Consider the following 14,471-nt stretch of genomic DNA (forward strand, 5'->3'; position numbering starts at 1 on the left):
ACCTGCTCCGGTTCTGTCTTTACTTGGGCCAGACGGCACAGCTGGCTAGCCTTCTGACACTCGGATTGGCTAATCCCTGCTGGTCAGTCGCTCCCTGTCTCCTTCCATGTCATTGAACTGTCTCTCGGTCAGCGCCAGGCCTGCCCCCCCCCCCCCCCCCCCCCCCACCTTCCTCCCACACCCTCACCGCAGCCGAGCTGCCCTGTGCCCTGAGAATACTCTGGCCAGCATATGGGGATGGATATGTGAATAATTTAATGAGGTCAAAATTTCAAACTTCTCATTTGCCCCGTTAACTTCTTTCTGTAACCTCCAACACCACAACCATCACACTGTGTCCTGATGAGGCTTTTTTTTTTTGTTGTTGTTGGAGGTTAATGACCATTTTTGTCATCATATTTCTTAGCGCGTTCTAAAAGATCTTCTAAATATCATGTTGGGTAGAAGTTGGTTCAGTTTTCCTTGTGAAATGCACAGCTAGGAGCTGATCACTAATTCATAAATGTGTGTAAACTCAAGACATATGAGTAATAAACTTAAGTAACGCATTTATCACTGCAATCACATTATCACCCAGTGGTTATTCATGTGGTATAAATACCAACATTTCATTCTGATACTTCTTTGACAAACCACTGTGCTTATTCATGTGCTTAATGCAGTAGTTAACCTTTAAAAAGACATTAAAAACCTCATACCAACATGTAATGGTTGTCTAATTATGTATGAAAAAATATCAGATGCTACTATGATCAATTGTATTATTAACGGCGTAATAATCAGCTATTAATAGTCAACAAACAACAAAGATTGCTGATATTTGAACTAATCAGCCAATCAAATTACACCTCTTTTTTCATGTTCCCGATGCAAATTGTTGATTGGCTGGAATTATTTATGGCTTGGTCTGAGCCACCATGTTTGTTTACCATTTACAGCATCAAGACTGAACACCAAACACGTTTTGTCTATTTTAGCATGCATGAAAAGGTTCAGTGAGAGGCAGTGGGAGACAATGGACTGGACCTTTGGAATATCTCTTTCCATCAAGCTTCCTAATTAAAATCAAGATGGAGTGCTTGTCCATGTGACCAAGGGCTTGGCTCTCACTCGTATAGGACATCTTAGTCTGACCTGAAATATTCACCCCCCTCGTCCAGCGTGTCAAGAAAGCGTGGGCTGTAGGAGGCCAATAGCTACATGATGTCATTCCCGCTACCGCTAGATTTGGAGATATTCATGGAAGGAATTGTGCAGCCCTGAACAAAATCAGCAAATATTACACGGGGCCGTTTGACCATATATATAACTTAGTAATGAATCACCAGAAAAGCACTTCCAAATGTACCACTGGCCTGGCCAAAGAACACATTCAAAAAGTGACAATATTTAACCATGGCAAGGCCAGAATGGTCTCACCACCATTCAAATGTTCTTCTTGGATGCGCAGCAAGAATCATAATTCGGTATGAACCTAGATGTGCACTGCGCAGTAACTGTCTATGCCTGATGTGGGATGGACCTCAATCATTCAGTCAGTGCTCTTCATGGTAAGAGGCTTCCTTTCACAGTCCATTTGTAGCCATGCTGAACTATGCATTGTCTTTACGGCTTTAGAACATGGATGGCGCACATGGAAACTCTCCTTTGTGGCAGAACGGCGAGTGAGCAGAGCTATGATGTCATGTCAGCTGGCTGGGACTGGAAGCCGTACATCTGCGAGTCATTGGGAACTATTTTTTTTTATATATATATATATATATATTTATATATATATATAAACAAATACAAATTGGACCGGAGAAAAAAGGGAATATTTGGATGTAATTCAGACCCAATTTTGCAAATCATCTTTGTATATATGTGCAGGTGTCTATATAATTCTCATGCCTAGCTCGCGTTCTGTGACCCATTTCCTTTTGATGATAAGTTTACTCTTCCACGGCGTGCCGTCAGAAGGGCGAGCTTTATTCTGTCTTCCCTTTATGCAGGATGATCAGATGGCAGCAGGATCAATATAAAAAATTGAAATATGCAAAGCGTGTGCTATGTTTGGCATTGCACAACCCCTTCCTTTTCATCTCTATCTTTTGATGTTGCTTTTAATATGCACGGCAAGAGAGGGTGTTTAATGGCTATAAGCTCCTTCACAGCGAAGTAGCCTCCGTCGCAGGTTTCCTTCTTATGACAAGTGATCAACAGGTTTCTGCCTCTCATTCTCAATAAGCATGTGTTGTGTTTGAGTATCATTTCATCCCATTCAAGCCCCTGTCAACAGGACTGCCTGAAGTACACAGGAACACATCTGGCTACCCAGGGAGATGTGTGCAGAGTGGTCTTGATACTACACTGTACCACTGGACAGTTTATGGATGTAGTGATTTGGTCTCATTATCAGTCCATCATAGTTATCCAATCTGAGGCATACAATTATACACGGAAACCGGAATGGAGGACAGTAGGCATTTCTGTTCTTTAATTTGGCTACTTTTATTCGAGCATGGTCATTTCCAAGAGAAATTAGAAATTAAAAATTCAATAATACTTTTACAAAGACATTTCAGGAAAGATTCTTTTTTTCTGTCATGGTATCATACATTGTATTTTAACAGTCCCTCTTCATTTTTTTAGCTAAAAAAACAAGATGAAGAAAGTGGAATTTTTTTTTCAGTCGAAAATACAGTGTTTTCACAATATCGTATCAAAAGTTCCCAAATTTGGAATTTCCAGTAACTGGAAAATAAAAGAAACAAAACAAAAATAATAAGTTGAAAATTCGCATTTCACAATTAATGTTTCAAAACACAATAAATGCTCTCTTTACGTAAAATTTGCCTCAATGATCAACGCCATGTTCCTTTTTACTAAAATATATCTATATATTGAAGAACTATAATACTGTACACTACAGTATGAAATAAATAAAATTAGGAAATACAAAATGGGCCACATAAATAAATGTTATTTAACCTACAAATAAAATGAATGCAATTTTGTTGTTGCAAAATGGTTTGGTGTAATACTGACAAAAAGCTAAAGAAAAAAAATACAGAAAATTGCACAAACATGTAAACTAAGGAACTGCTGCCTATTCTTCTAATACTGTCATGGGTGCTCCAAAGAATAGGGTGAACTATTTCTCTTTTTTAATACTGAAGCTGGTGAAAAAAGGTAACACAGGTCACCTTCCTTTTACACTATACAAGGATGGCACTTGCAGAAAACACACAGATTAAAAGGTTTGCATATAAGGCTTTTTTTAAATAAAAACACCTTACAAAGGCTTTCTCCTTCTTTGTTCACATCTTTTTGTCCTTCATATTGTCACCAGACCCTTCCACTTCCTCGAACACTGTCTATTTAAGACTTCAATACCTTGAAATCACACAGGTATGTGGTTAAGTTCCTTCACATAAAGAGATGCTGAGGCCTAAGAATGTGGCTAGCTGACCAGATGACAGGAAAAAACCATAGACAACATATTAAGTAAAAGAGAAGTCATAATACTGATGACTGTAGTGGGGAAACCACAGATTCTTTTTTTTTTTTTTACTCAACACTGTATAAATATACATAGGCAATAATTTTTTATTATTTTTGTAGTGATTATAGAAGCAGAGTGCAATTTGTACAAGTTACTAGTTTGTGCTATAAATACTATGGAACACAGGTTTTTTTTAGGATGTTAGCACCGCACATAGTTTTAGGCCTTAATACTGTACAATTTTTAAAATGTATTTTATTTCTTCATTTTTTTTAATTCTTTTTGCATAATGCAGCTTCTTACACAACTCCCTTCCCACCCTGCCCCCCCACACTCACTCCCTCACGCCCACCCAGTTCAGGCTTCTAATCAGTGTGTGAGAACGAATTGGCCACCCTCCCCCCACTTTTTTTTTGAGTCCTTGGATACAAGCTTCCCAGAAGCTTCAGGCACGTGCACGTATAGCCTCAACACAGCAGCGTGTTTTGAAATCAAATCAAGCAGGTAACAATATTTCTTGGAAAAAGAAATAAAACGTAATGAAGAGAACAGAGTGGGTTTGGGTGGGTTTGGGGTGGGGATGAAGACATGGGAAGCTTTTGAATGCAGTAGTTTTTTTTTTTTTTCATTTCATTTATTACATGCCGTCCTCCATATTGTCCTCGTGATCAGATTTGGCTTCAGTTTTCCCGTCAACCGAACTGTCGTCCATGGAGTGGTCACCGTTCTCCTCCTCGTCCCTCAACGTGTCTGGGTCCGTGTCCATGCTCTTGTTCTCGCTCTCCTCCTCCTCCTCCTCGAACTCGTCTTCCCGTCGTCCCATCTTCGCGTACGTTCCGTCCACTTCCTTCGGCCGTTCTCTCATTCCTCCTCCGTTCATGCCCTCGCGCAGGAGGGCGTCCCGTTCCCGTTCTCGTTCCCGATCTCTCTCGCGTTCCCGCTCGCGCTCCCTTTCCCGTTCGCGCTCCCTTTCCCGATCCCGGTCCTCCATGTCCGGGTAGCCTGGAGGCGTGATGCCCTGCAAGTAGGCCCGGTTCATCAGGAGCTCCGTGGGCTCCAGATGGCCCTTCTCGCGGGCCTCGCGTTCGGCCGCCTCCCTCTCCTCGGCCTCCCGCTTGCAGTACGAGTAGCGGTGGTTCATGTGCTGCGAGTACGACCCCGAATGGGAGAAGCGCTTGCCGCACTTGTCACACTGGTAGGGCTTCTCGCCGGAGTGCAGCCGCGAGTGCTCGATCAGATGGTGCTTGTGTTTGAACGCCTTCTTGCAGATCTGACACTGGTGCGGTCGCTTACCTGCAGAGGCGGAGACAAAAGCAACAAGAGAAAGCGGGCCATTAGTTATAAACTCACAACTTCATGCAAGCAAATCAATTCAAGTTGCAAGGTAAGCAAAACAAGTATTAAGTTATTAATGTGAATATGACATAATATAATATAATATAATATTCTGAATAGTGACTGGTTTATTTAAATGTACTAATAAGGCACAAAGTTGGCATGTCTGTGTTTACATCACAAACTTCCCTCCTATAGAGAAAGCATGGAGACACAGAATCACAAATACTTCTTTTCTGCATATATAAGCACCACACCGCAACATAAATAAACCATTGCAAACCAAATAAACAAACAAACAAATGGAAAGCTGCTGAAAAGGAGTAAACAAATAAAAGACAAAATTGAGCTGGAGACTCTTTGGGCCAGTGTGAATCTCTGAATGTAATGACATTCTGTCTCAAAAACAAGACAGAGATAATATATTTATATATAAATATAAAAAAAAACTGTTCTGTGGTTGATATGGGGGCATATTGGGAGACAGCAGCTTTGGGACAGGTCTGCTATACCAGTCTGGCAGCACAGGATGCTACAGTGATCAGGATGAAACAGAAGCTGAGAGCATCTATGGCTACAGATTTCATTACATCATGCCTCTATGCTAAATAAAAGTCGATGCTTGCGTTGATGTGGGGAGAGTCCCCCTATCCCCCATGGCACTCCCTTTATAACCAGTCTATGTTCACCCTCCCTAACTTAGGATTTTACTGCAGCTCAGCAATATCCGGAAATACAGGGGCCTTCATCATACGCAAATCATGAGGCGGGAGTTTCCCTTTTGGCATTTCAAACAGCTTGTGACAGGGGGCTTTACAAGCCCGCTACGCATGCACTATAGCACATCTGGCTAATTCCTGGCCGCAAATAGCCGCGGAATGCCAGTCGACACCTTCCATGGCTGCCATGCTTGATGTCGGGTCGGGGGCCCTAACCCTCGCCCTCCCCTACTACACCCGCCACATATTCCTGCCACGCAGCTCGTCACCGCCGCATGCCTCTGCCGCTGCACCCAGAGAGAGAAGAGCGGGTAAGGAAAGTGATGCAATCAGATGAAAGAGAGAAAGACCAGGAAAAGAGGTCATGGCGCCGTACGGTGCGGCACGGCACGGCAAGGCAAGCCAAGGCGCTGTAGCCGCCCGCGCTAGCTGGAGAGACTGGTTAAGTTACACAGAACCAGAGACTGGTTTCCAGAGACGGAAGACTCATTTTGAGGCCTAGGGAAACAAACTGAGGTCAGTGTTTCCGTCAGACATCGGCACTAATGATGGAGTGCGCTTCTAAGGGTTTCCAAAGCTGGTGAGGTGGTGGTGGTGGTGACAAGGCATGCAGTGACTGAACTGGCCAATCAAGACCTCTGGGCAATCAGCATCATAATTTATCAGGCAGAGATTTGGCAACTAAATCTCTCAAAGTTGCACATTAAGCATATGTACACATATGTGTCTAAAATGTGATCAATGTGCTTTGTTTCTTTTTCCTTTCAAAAGAATTGGATTTATAAAACTATCCTTAAAACAAAACTATACATATGAAATATGTAAATGTGTTGCCAATCTCAGGTGAGAAAAATGATTGCAGGCTACACACTAAGCGCAATGATAAGTAGCCTACTAATTAAGGAATGTTGTGGAAGTAAACGTTTTGTTTTGTATCTATCTACCAGATTAAATTGATGTAATATAAAACTTTCGGAACCCTGTCAATGGGAAAGAAACATGTTAGTTCTTTTTTTTTTGGCTTTTGACATCCAAACTGAAAAAAAAGCGAGGGAAAAGAAAGGAGGAAGCAAGAGGGGGGAAAATGAAGGGGGTTTAGTAACACAAAAACATGAGGGAAAGCATGGGGTAAAATAAGTGTCTAGAACAGTATATACCTGTGTGCTCATATTTGTGTCTTAGGAGGGAACTGCTCTTCTGGAATGTTTTGTCGCACAAGTCACACGCGTACATACCACTTTCTGTCTTCTTAATCTTCCTCCGGGACAGACAGGAGTCTGAGTCTGTCATGTCATCCAGGCCAGACAGATATTCTCCTGTGCCGTCAAGCAGCTCCCCCTGCGAAGGAACCAAGGAGAAGGGTTTAAGCCACACCTGTCACCTAAATATAGTCACCTTCTGCTGTTTGATTGAGAACTTAAACAGGGGGCTCGGTGTAATGTGCTAACGAACACCTCATCTGGAGCCTTCAAAAAGATTCTTTTTTTTTTTTTTAATTGGAGCAGAAGAAAAAAATTCTCTCTTTTCAAAAGAATATTCACACAAAAAAATGAGTAATTATGGAGAGGATGAAGAAAAGCTCCTACACACAATGTGAAATGTTTGCAACTGCAAAATATTTAAAAAAGGCAGGATATTACCGATGAAGTCTTATTATGAATAATGATTAATAAGACTGTATTCCATATATTTGCATTCAAATTTGCTTTAATTTTATACATGAAAGGGCCTTAATGCTATATTTATCTGTTCTTCTTTTATAGGGAAGATTAACCCGATAGGCTTAAACTTAAATTAATGGGAGAAAATATTATTACATTAGAAGGTCATAATAATAAGAGAAAGCCTTTGCAGGGCATATTGCCACAGTCTTCTAATTTCCAACTCATAATGATTAAATCAAGAGGTGCGTTAAATGACCAAAATTGAGCAGCAGCAATGCCCTCATTAGAGGACTGGTAGTGCCCTGACAATGATTCCAGAGACACTGCTACACTGGCTTTTAAGAAAAGAGCACTATCATTCCGCAATCAATTTGAGCTAAATGCCCTTAGCTGTATTTTTAAAATCTAATTTAATAACTTAGAATAGGAAACATTATTAATACTTTTTATCAAAATGGTTCCCTCTATGTTAAACAGCCCACAGCATTGAGCCATAATGAACATGGGGGTCTGTGCATTATTCATTGCCATGTTGGAACTCATTTTGGCTTTTCTCTCACTCTTCTTTTTGAAAAAAAAATAAAAAAAATAGAGAGAGACGGAGAGAAAAAGCCGTTTCCAAAAAGTGTCAGAGAGTCATGAGTGTGGAGAGAAGTTCACTCTCCTTCTCAGGGGGCTCGTCTCGGAGCGCCTCGGCAGACACTGCCAGCCAGCCACTCGACTCGACTCGCCGCCGTAGAAAGGAGCCGTCGCCGGGGGGGGGGGAGGGGGGGGGGTGCGAGAGACACCTGAGATGAACCGCGGTCTGCATGGGGCGGGGGGGCGGGGGGGGGACGACGCAGCATTGATTCAGGCTACTACAGCAGGGACAAACAGATGCAGCATCCGTCCTGGAAGAGGAGGATGGAGCAGCTGGCGCAGAGATGCAGGCTTGCACTGCACTCCGCACCTGAGACTGCCAGGCAGCGAACGAGCGAGCGAGTGTGTGTGTGTGAGAGAGAGAGAGAGAGAGAGAGAGAGAGAGAGCACGTGCGAGCGAGTCGCACATCATAACCTCGACAAAACAGCCATTATACGCTGATACCACTAATGACGCGTGCTGGGAAGCCTCGTCACTCTGGGCTCGTTCAGCAGCTGTTTATCTCCGAGGCTGTACAGCTTCGACAGACTCCAGGTGAGCCCTCATTTCAGACTCTGAGTACCTTTTAATTAGCGAGAAGAATGAACAGATCCTTTCTCAGACAGCAGAAAGGAGGAGAGGGAGATAAAAAAGAAAAGAAAGAAAAAACAGAGATAGGAGAGAGAAAAATGAGCAGTGAGCTGAAGAACGGTCGGGCTTATTTACCTGGAAACCTTGCTTTCGCTGGTACTTTCGCCTCTGCTGCATCTCAGCAAAGGTGGCAGCCCCCGCGGCGTACGTGTAGGCCATGTGCGGCAGGAAGCCCATCTGATCGAGTCCCGGATATGCCCTCAAGCCCGGTATGCTGGCCTGCACCGGGGGCATGAAGGTGGGCGGGGGGAACGCGCTCTGTGGGGGCAGTTGTGTGTACAAAGGTTTGGCACTAAACGGGTTGATGCCAAACATGTGGCTAGTGCTTTTGTCGAGGTTGCCGTTGGTGTTGTTGTTGCCGTTGGAGGCGGCGAACTCCTTCTTGGACAGGTAGGCCAGATTCAAGGGCTCCTCTAGGTGCTCCCGCGGGGAGGAAATGTTGTTGTGGTCGATCGGGACGCTGCTGGGCTTGTGGTGGCTTTTCATGGTCAGGATGTGCTTGGCTTCCCTCATGAGTTTTGGCAGTGATAGGTCCAGTGGCTCGGCCTGGAGGTCCTCGGACGTGAAGCTGTTTGGCGTGTACGAGCTGCTGTGGGAGTTCTTCGACGACGCGGAGGAGAGGTTCAGCGGGGATGGAGTGTTGCTGCGGGAGTGGTGGTCCAACTTCTCTATCTTCGCCATCTGTTTGGTTCCGGTAAAATGGGCGGTTTTCGACAGCCTGAGGGGAGTGTCGCAATTGTTGACGTTGTTGTGGAACTCCGCCAGAGTTGGCGACGTGATGTGGTCGGGCGGCTTGATCAGGGACACCGGGGACCTGGCGGCCATTGAGTCTTTAATCGGGGTGTGGTTGGTAGCGGGCAGCCCCACCTCCATTCCCCTGTCCATGCCCCTGTCCATGGGAGGCGTTCTGCCGTTGCCGTACTGGTACATTTTCCTCTGCTCGAACCACTCCTTGACAAATTCCTGAGGGAGCCCCACAGCGATGGAGATCTTGAGAAGCTCCTCGGAGTTGGGCTCCATGTTCATGGCGAAGTAGGCCTTGAGAACAGACATGTGGTCCTTGTACGGATTGACAGGCCCCGTCATGGCCTTGTCGGAGATGATGGACGAGAGCAGCATGGCGTGCTTCTCCGCAAACATCCCCGGCTTGTTGGGCGTCAGGTTCTCGTTGGGCTGGAGGACCGCCTTGATCTCCTCGTTCATCTTGCACAGGTAGCGCTCGTGCTGATGCAGAGGGATGGGACCTGCGAAGGCCTCTTTGCAGTATTGGCAAGAGTACGGTGTAAACATTAAGTTGTTCTCGTTCATCTTCTTCTCATCTGTACCTATGTCGACTGTGTGGTGATTCGACTTCTCCTTTTTGATATTGCTAAATTGTCTCTTGGGGTCCGTGGTCAAGCTCTGTAGGCAGGCTTTGGCTTCGTTCACCTTCTCTAACGTGTAGTCGATGATGCTCTTGGTGGCTCCGTTGTGGTTGACCACGGGCAGGCCCACGCCTTGTCCTCCCGCCTGAGAGGCCAGTCCCTGTTTATGCTCCTCCATCTGAGCGCTGAGGTCCTTCATGTACGCCTTGAGCTTGGAGATGTCCTCGGGCTTGCAGTCCATCTTCTGCCTGCACACAGTGTTGTCGACAATCTGGAGCACCTTCTGCACCTCGCTCAGGTTGTTGCTCAGGTGCGGGTACCCTAGGAGCTGGCTCTCCATGGCCATATTGAGGTGGTGCTGCATGGGGCTCTGGGCCGAGCTGTAGGGGTGGACCCCGAGCGGGCTTCCCCCGCCGCCTGACCCACCGTTCATGAACGGCCCCCCGCCGCCGCCACCGCTGCCAGGCCCGCCGAAGCCGTGCGAGGCCAACATCATCTTGTAGTCGTTGAAGTCCAGTGGTTCGGTCTTGATGTCCATGTGGTTGGACTGGTCCTGGAGGCCCAGGGGCTTCCCGTTCTCCAGCTTGTGCCGCAGCTGGGTGATGGCGCTGTTGGTGGGGGAGGAGGATGCGGACGTGGGCGAGGAGCCCGTCTTCATGTTGTTGCGCATGCGGCCGTTGACCGTGATCAGGCCGATGCACTTCTTGCTGCTGATGTGGGAACTGTAGGAGCCCGAATGGGAGAAGCGCTTCTTGCAGTTTGGGCATTCGTACGGTTTCTCACCTGAGGGGAAAACAAAAAGCCGAAAACAAAAACTTAATATGAAGTCAAAGGGGAAAAACAATTCCTCAAAATAGCATTGTTGAAGTTTTATACACCAGTAATAGTGTTGTGGAATAACCTGGGCAAATTAAGGCCATGAAGTTCATACGATTATTGATAATACTTCATTTGACTGACTTAAAGAGGCCAAATGAGTAGAGCAAGTGTTCCACAGAAAGTGGAAATAAAAGAAAGACAATCGATTTCTTTGTGCCCCCCTGTGAAGTTCCCGACAGTCCTGAATGAAAGCGGCGATGAATATTCAAAGGGAGTTGTGTGAGCTGAGCTCGTACTCACCACTGTGAATCCGCAGGTGCTCCTTCAGATGGTGCTTGTATTTGAAGGCCTTGCCACACTCGGTGCATTTGAACTTGCGGTTGCCAGCCCCCTGGTTCAGCAGTTGGTGCTGTGGAAGAGAGAGAGAGAGAGAGAGAGAAAGAGAAAGAGAGAGAGGGAGAGAGAAGGTCTGCGTAAGCTCAAGTCAAACAGAGCCGAGCAAAGAGTTCAGTAAATAATCACAATCAGCTGCCGCCTGACAAGCCAAATGGCTCGTGATGCGTCGCAGCAGCATCTTTGCCATTCTACTTCCAGTTCCGCTGAGCCGAAGTGCGACCGTGATGAGAGAGCGAATGCTCGTACCTTTTAATTTCCTGGCAAGCAGAACCAGGCAAGTTTGCCTGTAGAGTTTGGCAGAGCAGATCGGGGAAAAAAAATAAAGTAATGAAATAAAAAGGTCCTTTTTAAAAGCGTTTTTCCCTCATTAGAGACAGTGATCTGATCTTCTTTGTTCATTTAACATAATCGCTGGTGAGAGATGTGAATATTTTATAAACCTGCCTCTCTCTGCACACCTGGGTGTGACCTTAATTACGCAGGAACGTATGCAGAAATAAATATCACAAATGTTCTTAATTGACGGGAGAATTTAAAGACCATTTAAACCATCAAACATCTCCTTTAATAATCTGAAAATACACCAAATAGGCCGGGCCTTGATTTGCTGTTCAAAGGTAAACAAACGCCGAGGCCCCTGTGCGAATTTGCAATTCAAAGGAGTCCTCTGCAAATCATAATATAATAGTAGTAACAGCAACAATAACAGGCGCGAGCGCGTAAACTGGGAGGGGGTGCACCAGGCGTGCACAATTAATGCAGAGTGGGAGGTGAGCATGTTAAACGGTTAGGAAATACAAAAGATCTCGGCACACAGAGCAAGACGGAGGGAGAGACAGAGAGAGAGAGAGAGAAAGAGAGAGAGAGAGAGAGAGAGGGAGGGGATAGAAAGAGAGAGAGAGAGAGAGAAACAGTTCCCTGATCCAGGCTGACAACTGCTGGGGAGTGCTGACTCTGCCCGCATTCCTGGGGAGACAGATGGCATTACGCGGGACACAGGCAGGATTGTTCAAACAGCAGCAACCTTCAGAGATCAAGCGGGAGCCGCGGCGGGCACCCCAGCGCCAGCCAGGGACCAGCGAGAGACCAGGGACCCCGCCGCTCCGCTCGCATGTTGCTGAGTTGCATAAACAAACAGCAACAGCTGCTTTGTGCCCACCCCTCCTGCCACCAACACTAACACCACCACCACCACCACCACCACCACCACCACCATGAACATTGCCATCGCCACAAAAAACAAAAAAAAAACACCAGTCACCTCCCCCCCATGCTGCCTGTCCCTCTCTCGTACGTCAGACGTAACTCTGTGGATGGCAGTATAGTTCAGATGCACCACAGTTAACCTGATCCCAAAGCCTGCCACTGATAATTGGGACTGAATGGCATACAAACATGACGGGCGTTTTTTTTTTTTTTTATGACCCAGTTGGCCCTGTGTAACTCAGAGATGATTAGGGATGTATGGTGCTGTGTGTGTGTGCGTGTGTGTATGTGTGTTTGTGTGTGTGTGTGAGAGAGAGAGTAAGTGGGGGGAGTGCTTTTGCAGATTCCTTTCTGTTTACATTCGATTGACAGGCAGTGAGTAATATTTCATCTTAATTAGTGGAGACTCATTGAGAGGATCTGGTATAAATAGACCACTGGGGCAAAGATACGAGATAAAAAATAAATAAATAAAGATTATATAACCTTACACAGAAGCTTTTCCCCCTACCTATTTCCTTAATATAGGACCAATTGAACAGCGCACAGGAAGTTCTAAATAAGGCAAGGGTTCCACCATGTAACATTCGCAATAGTCGCGTGAGAGGAGAGAGAAAGGTCAACCGTGGATATCCCGAGGCAAATCGCCAGTCAACTGGACACAGCCATAGCACTGCTGACTACCTAGCATGATTTAAGGCCTGATAGTAGCTAATGTTCTGGGCCGGGGGAAAACACACAAGGGACCTTTCATCAGGAGAAGTCTTTCAAGACGCCTGAGACACACACACACACACACACACACACACACACACACACACACAGACAGAGCCAACAAACAGGCACTAATGTGGGGATTAGTGACGAACGGGGGACCAAAATGGACCATCTGTCAGGCGGGGGGGATGTCAGTGTGTTGGACCAGGTGAGTGAGGGTGATTGACACAACACTCTCTCTTGCTGACAAAAAAGAAAATCAAACTGTTCTATGTAAAAACGCTTTGTGTAATTATCTACACATTAAAGCATGGGGGAAAAATTAAAAATAATAATAAAAAGGTAAGTAAAAACTAGAGAATGTGAATTTTTTGTGTATTTTAATATCAACACAGTGTTAACTTATTTATCCATTCAGACAAGGTATGGGAACCTGTGTACATTTATACTGCATAGGTGTATGTATGTGTCTGTGTGTGTGTGTGTGTGTGTGTGTTTAGGTGTCATATCACACACACATTGACTCATGCATTCTGCCATGTATGAGTTTCATATTTTTGAAACCCTGGCCCCTAGCAGGAACTCATATCGGCTCTGTTTAACATATCTACGTGGCAGGGTTTATTTTAAATAACATAAAAGGTTTCATATCAAGTGAAGTTAAAGAGCAGATAAAATGTCTAAATTGGAAATTAACACAATCAGTCTATCGTGAACATAAGACTGCAAAACCATATCAAGGGAGGCCATCAAAAAACCATTTAGGGCCTCAATTAAGGCTATTACCATTAAAAAGATCCGCATCTTCAAAATGCCATGAAAAATTAATAATGATTGCCAATCAGAATGATATCTTTCCTCTGAGGGACTTCAGAGCATTAGGTGTGGAGTAAAGGGAAAGGGAGCAACACACAGGGCCAATGAACCAGTCTTTAATAATAACAACAACGACAAATACAACAACAACAACAACAAAAAACCCCAACACAAGTAAATAAATAAATAAAGAAGTGTGACATATGGCATATGACTCTCACCTGATCTCGTCCTGGCTTGTGCGTGGCCATATGCCGCTCGAGCTGGGTGCGGTAAGCAAACGTGTAGTTGCACAGCGGGCAGGCGAAGTTCTCCTCGTTCTTCTCATGCCGGTACTTGATGTGCTCCTTAAGCGATGTCAAACGCTTGTAGCCCCGGTCACAGTACGGACAGGTCAGCAGCTGGGCGAAAGCATCTGGAGTTCCAGGTGGTAGGTCTGTGTGTGCAGGGGAGTCGGAGGCCAGAGGGAGAGGGGGATGGACGGAGGGAGGGAGGGAGGGAGGGAGGGAGGTAGAGAGGGGGAGAGAGAGAGAGCCAAAAGGTCAAGAAAATCAATGGCAGCTAACGGGCGAACTGCCCGGAATGGTATGGGAGGTATCTCTGCAATCTGCTTCACCGAGTGCCATCGTTTGAGCCTGGCACCCGTGCCCTCAACACACACACACACACACACACACACAC

At 45.6% G+C, this 14,471-nt stretch overlaps 1 protein-coding gene across 3 annotated transcripts in view; it reads right to left on the bottom strand.

Annotated features, from left to right (window-relative positions):
- Nucleotides 1-4,096: 4,096 nt before the first annotated feature.
- zeb2b (zinc finger E-box binding homeobox 2b) overlaps nucleotides 4,097-14,471 on the bottom strand; it is a 105,421-nt gene continuing 95,046 nt past the window's right edge. For 2 of the 3 annotated variants that reach the window (XM_062528035.1, XM_062528034.1), the window contains exons 6-10: nucleotides 14,012-14,226; nucleotides 10,956-11,064; nucleotides 8,548-10,619; nucleotides 6,696-6,876; nucleotides 4,097-4,777 (exon numbers count right to left, since the gene is read on the bottom strand). In XM_062528035.1, the coding sequence (XP_062384019.1) occupies nucleotides 4,122-4,777; nucleotides 6,696-6,876; nucleotides 8,548-10,619; nucleotides 10,956-11,064; nucleotides 14,012-14,226 (3,233 nt within the window). In that variant the 3' untranslated portion in view covers nucleotides 4,097-4,121. The remainder of the gene's footprint in view (nucleotides 4,778-6,695; nucleotides 6,877-8,547; nucleotides 10,620-10,955; nucleotides 11,065-14,011; nucleotides 14,227-14,471) is intronic. The other variant, XM_062528036.1, reaches the window with a different exon arrangement.

The sequence above is a fragment of the Sardina pilchardus genome, chromosome 23, assembly GCF_963854185.1.
Source record: "Sardina pilchardus chromosome 23, fSarPil1.1, whole genome shotgun sequence".
Taxonomy (NCBI): Eukaryota; Metazoa; Chordata; class Actinopteri; order Clupeiformes; family Clupeidae; genus Sardina; species Sardina pilchardus.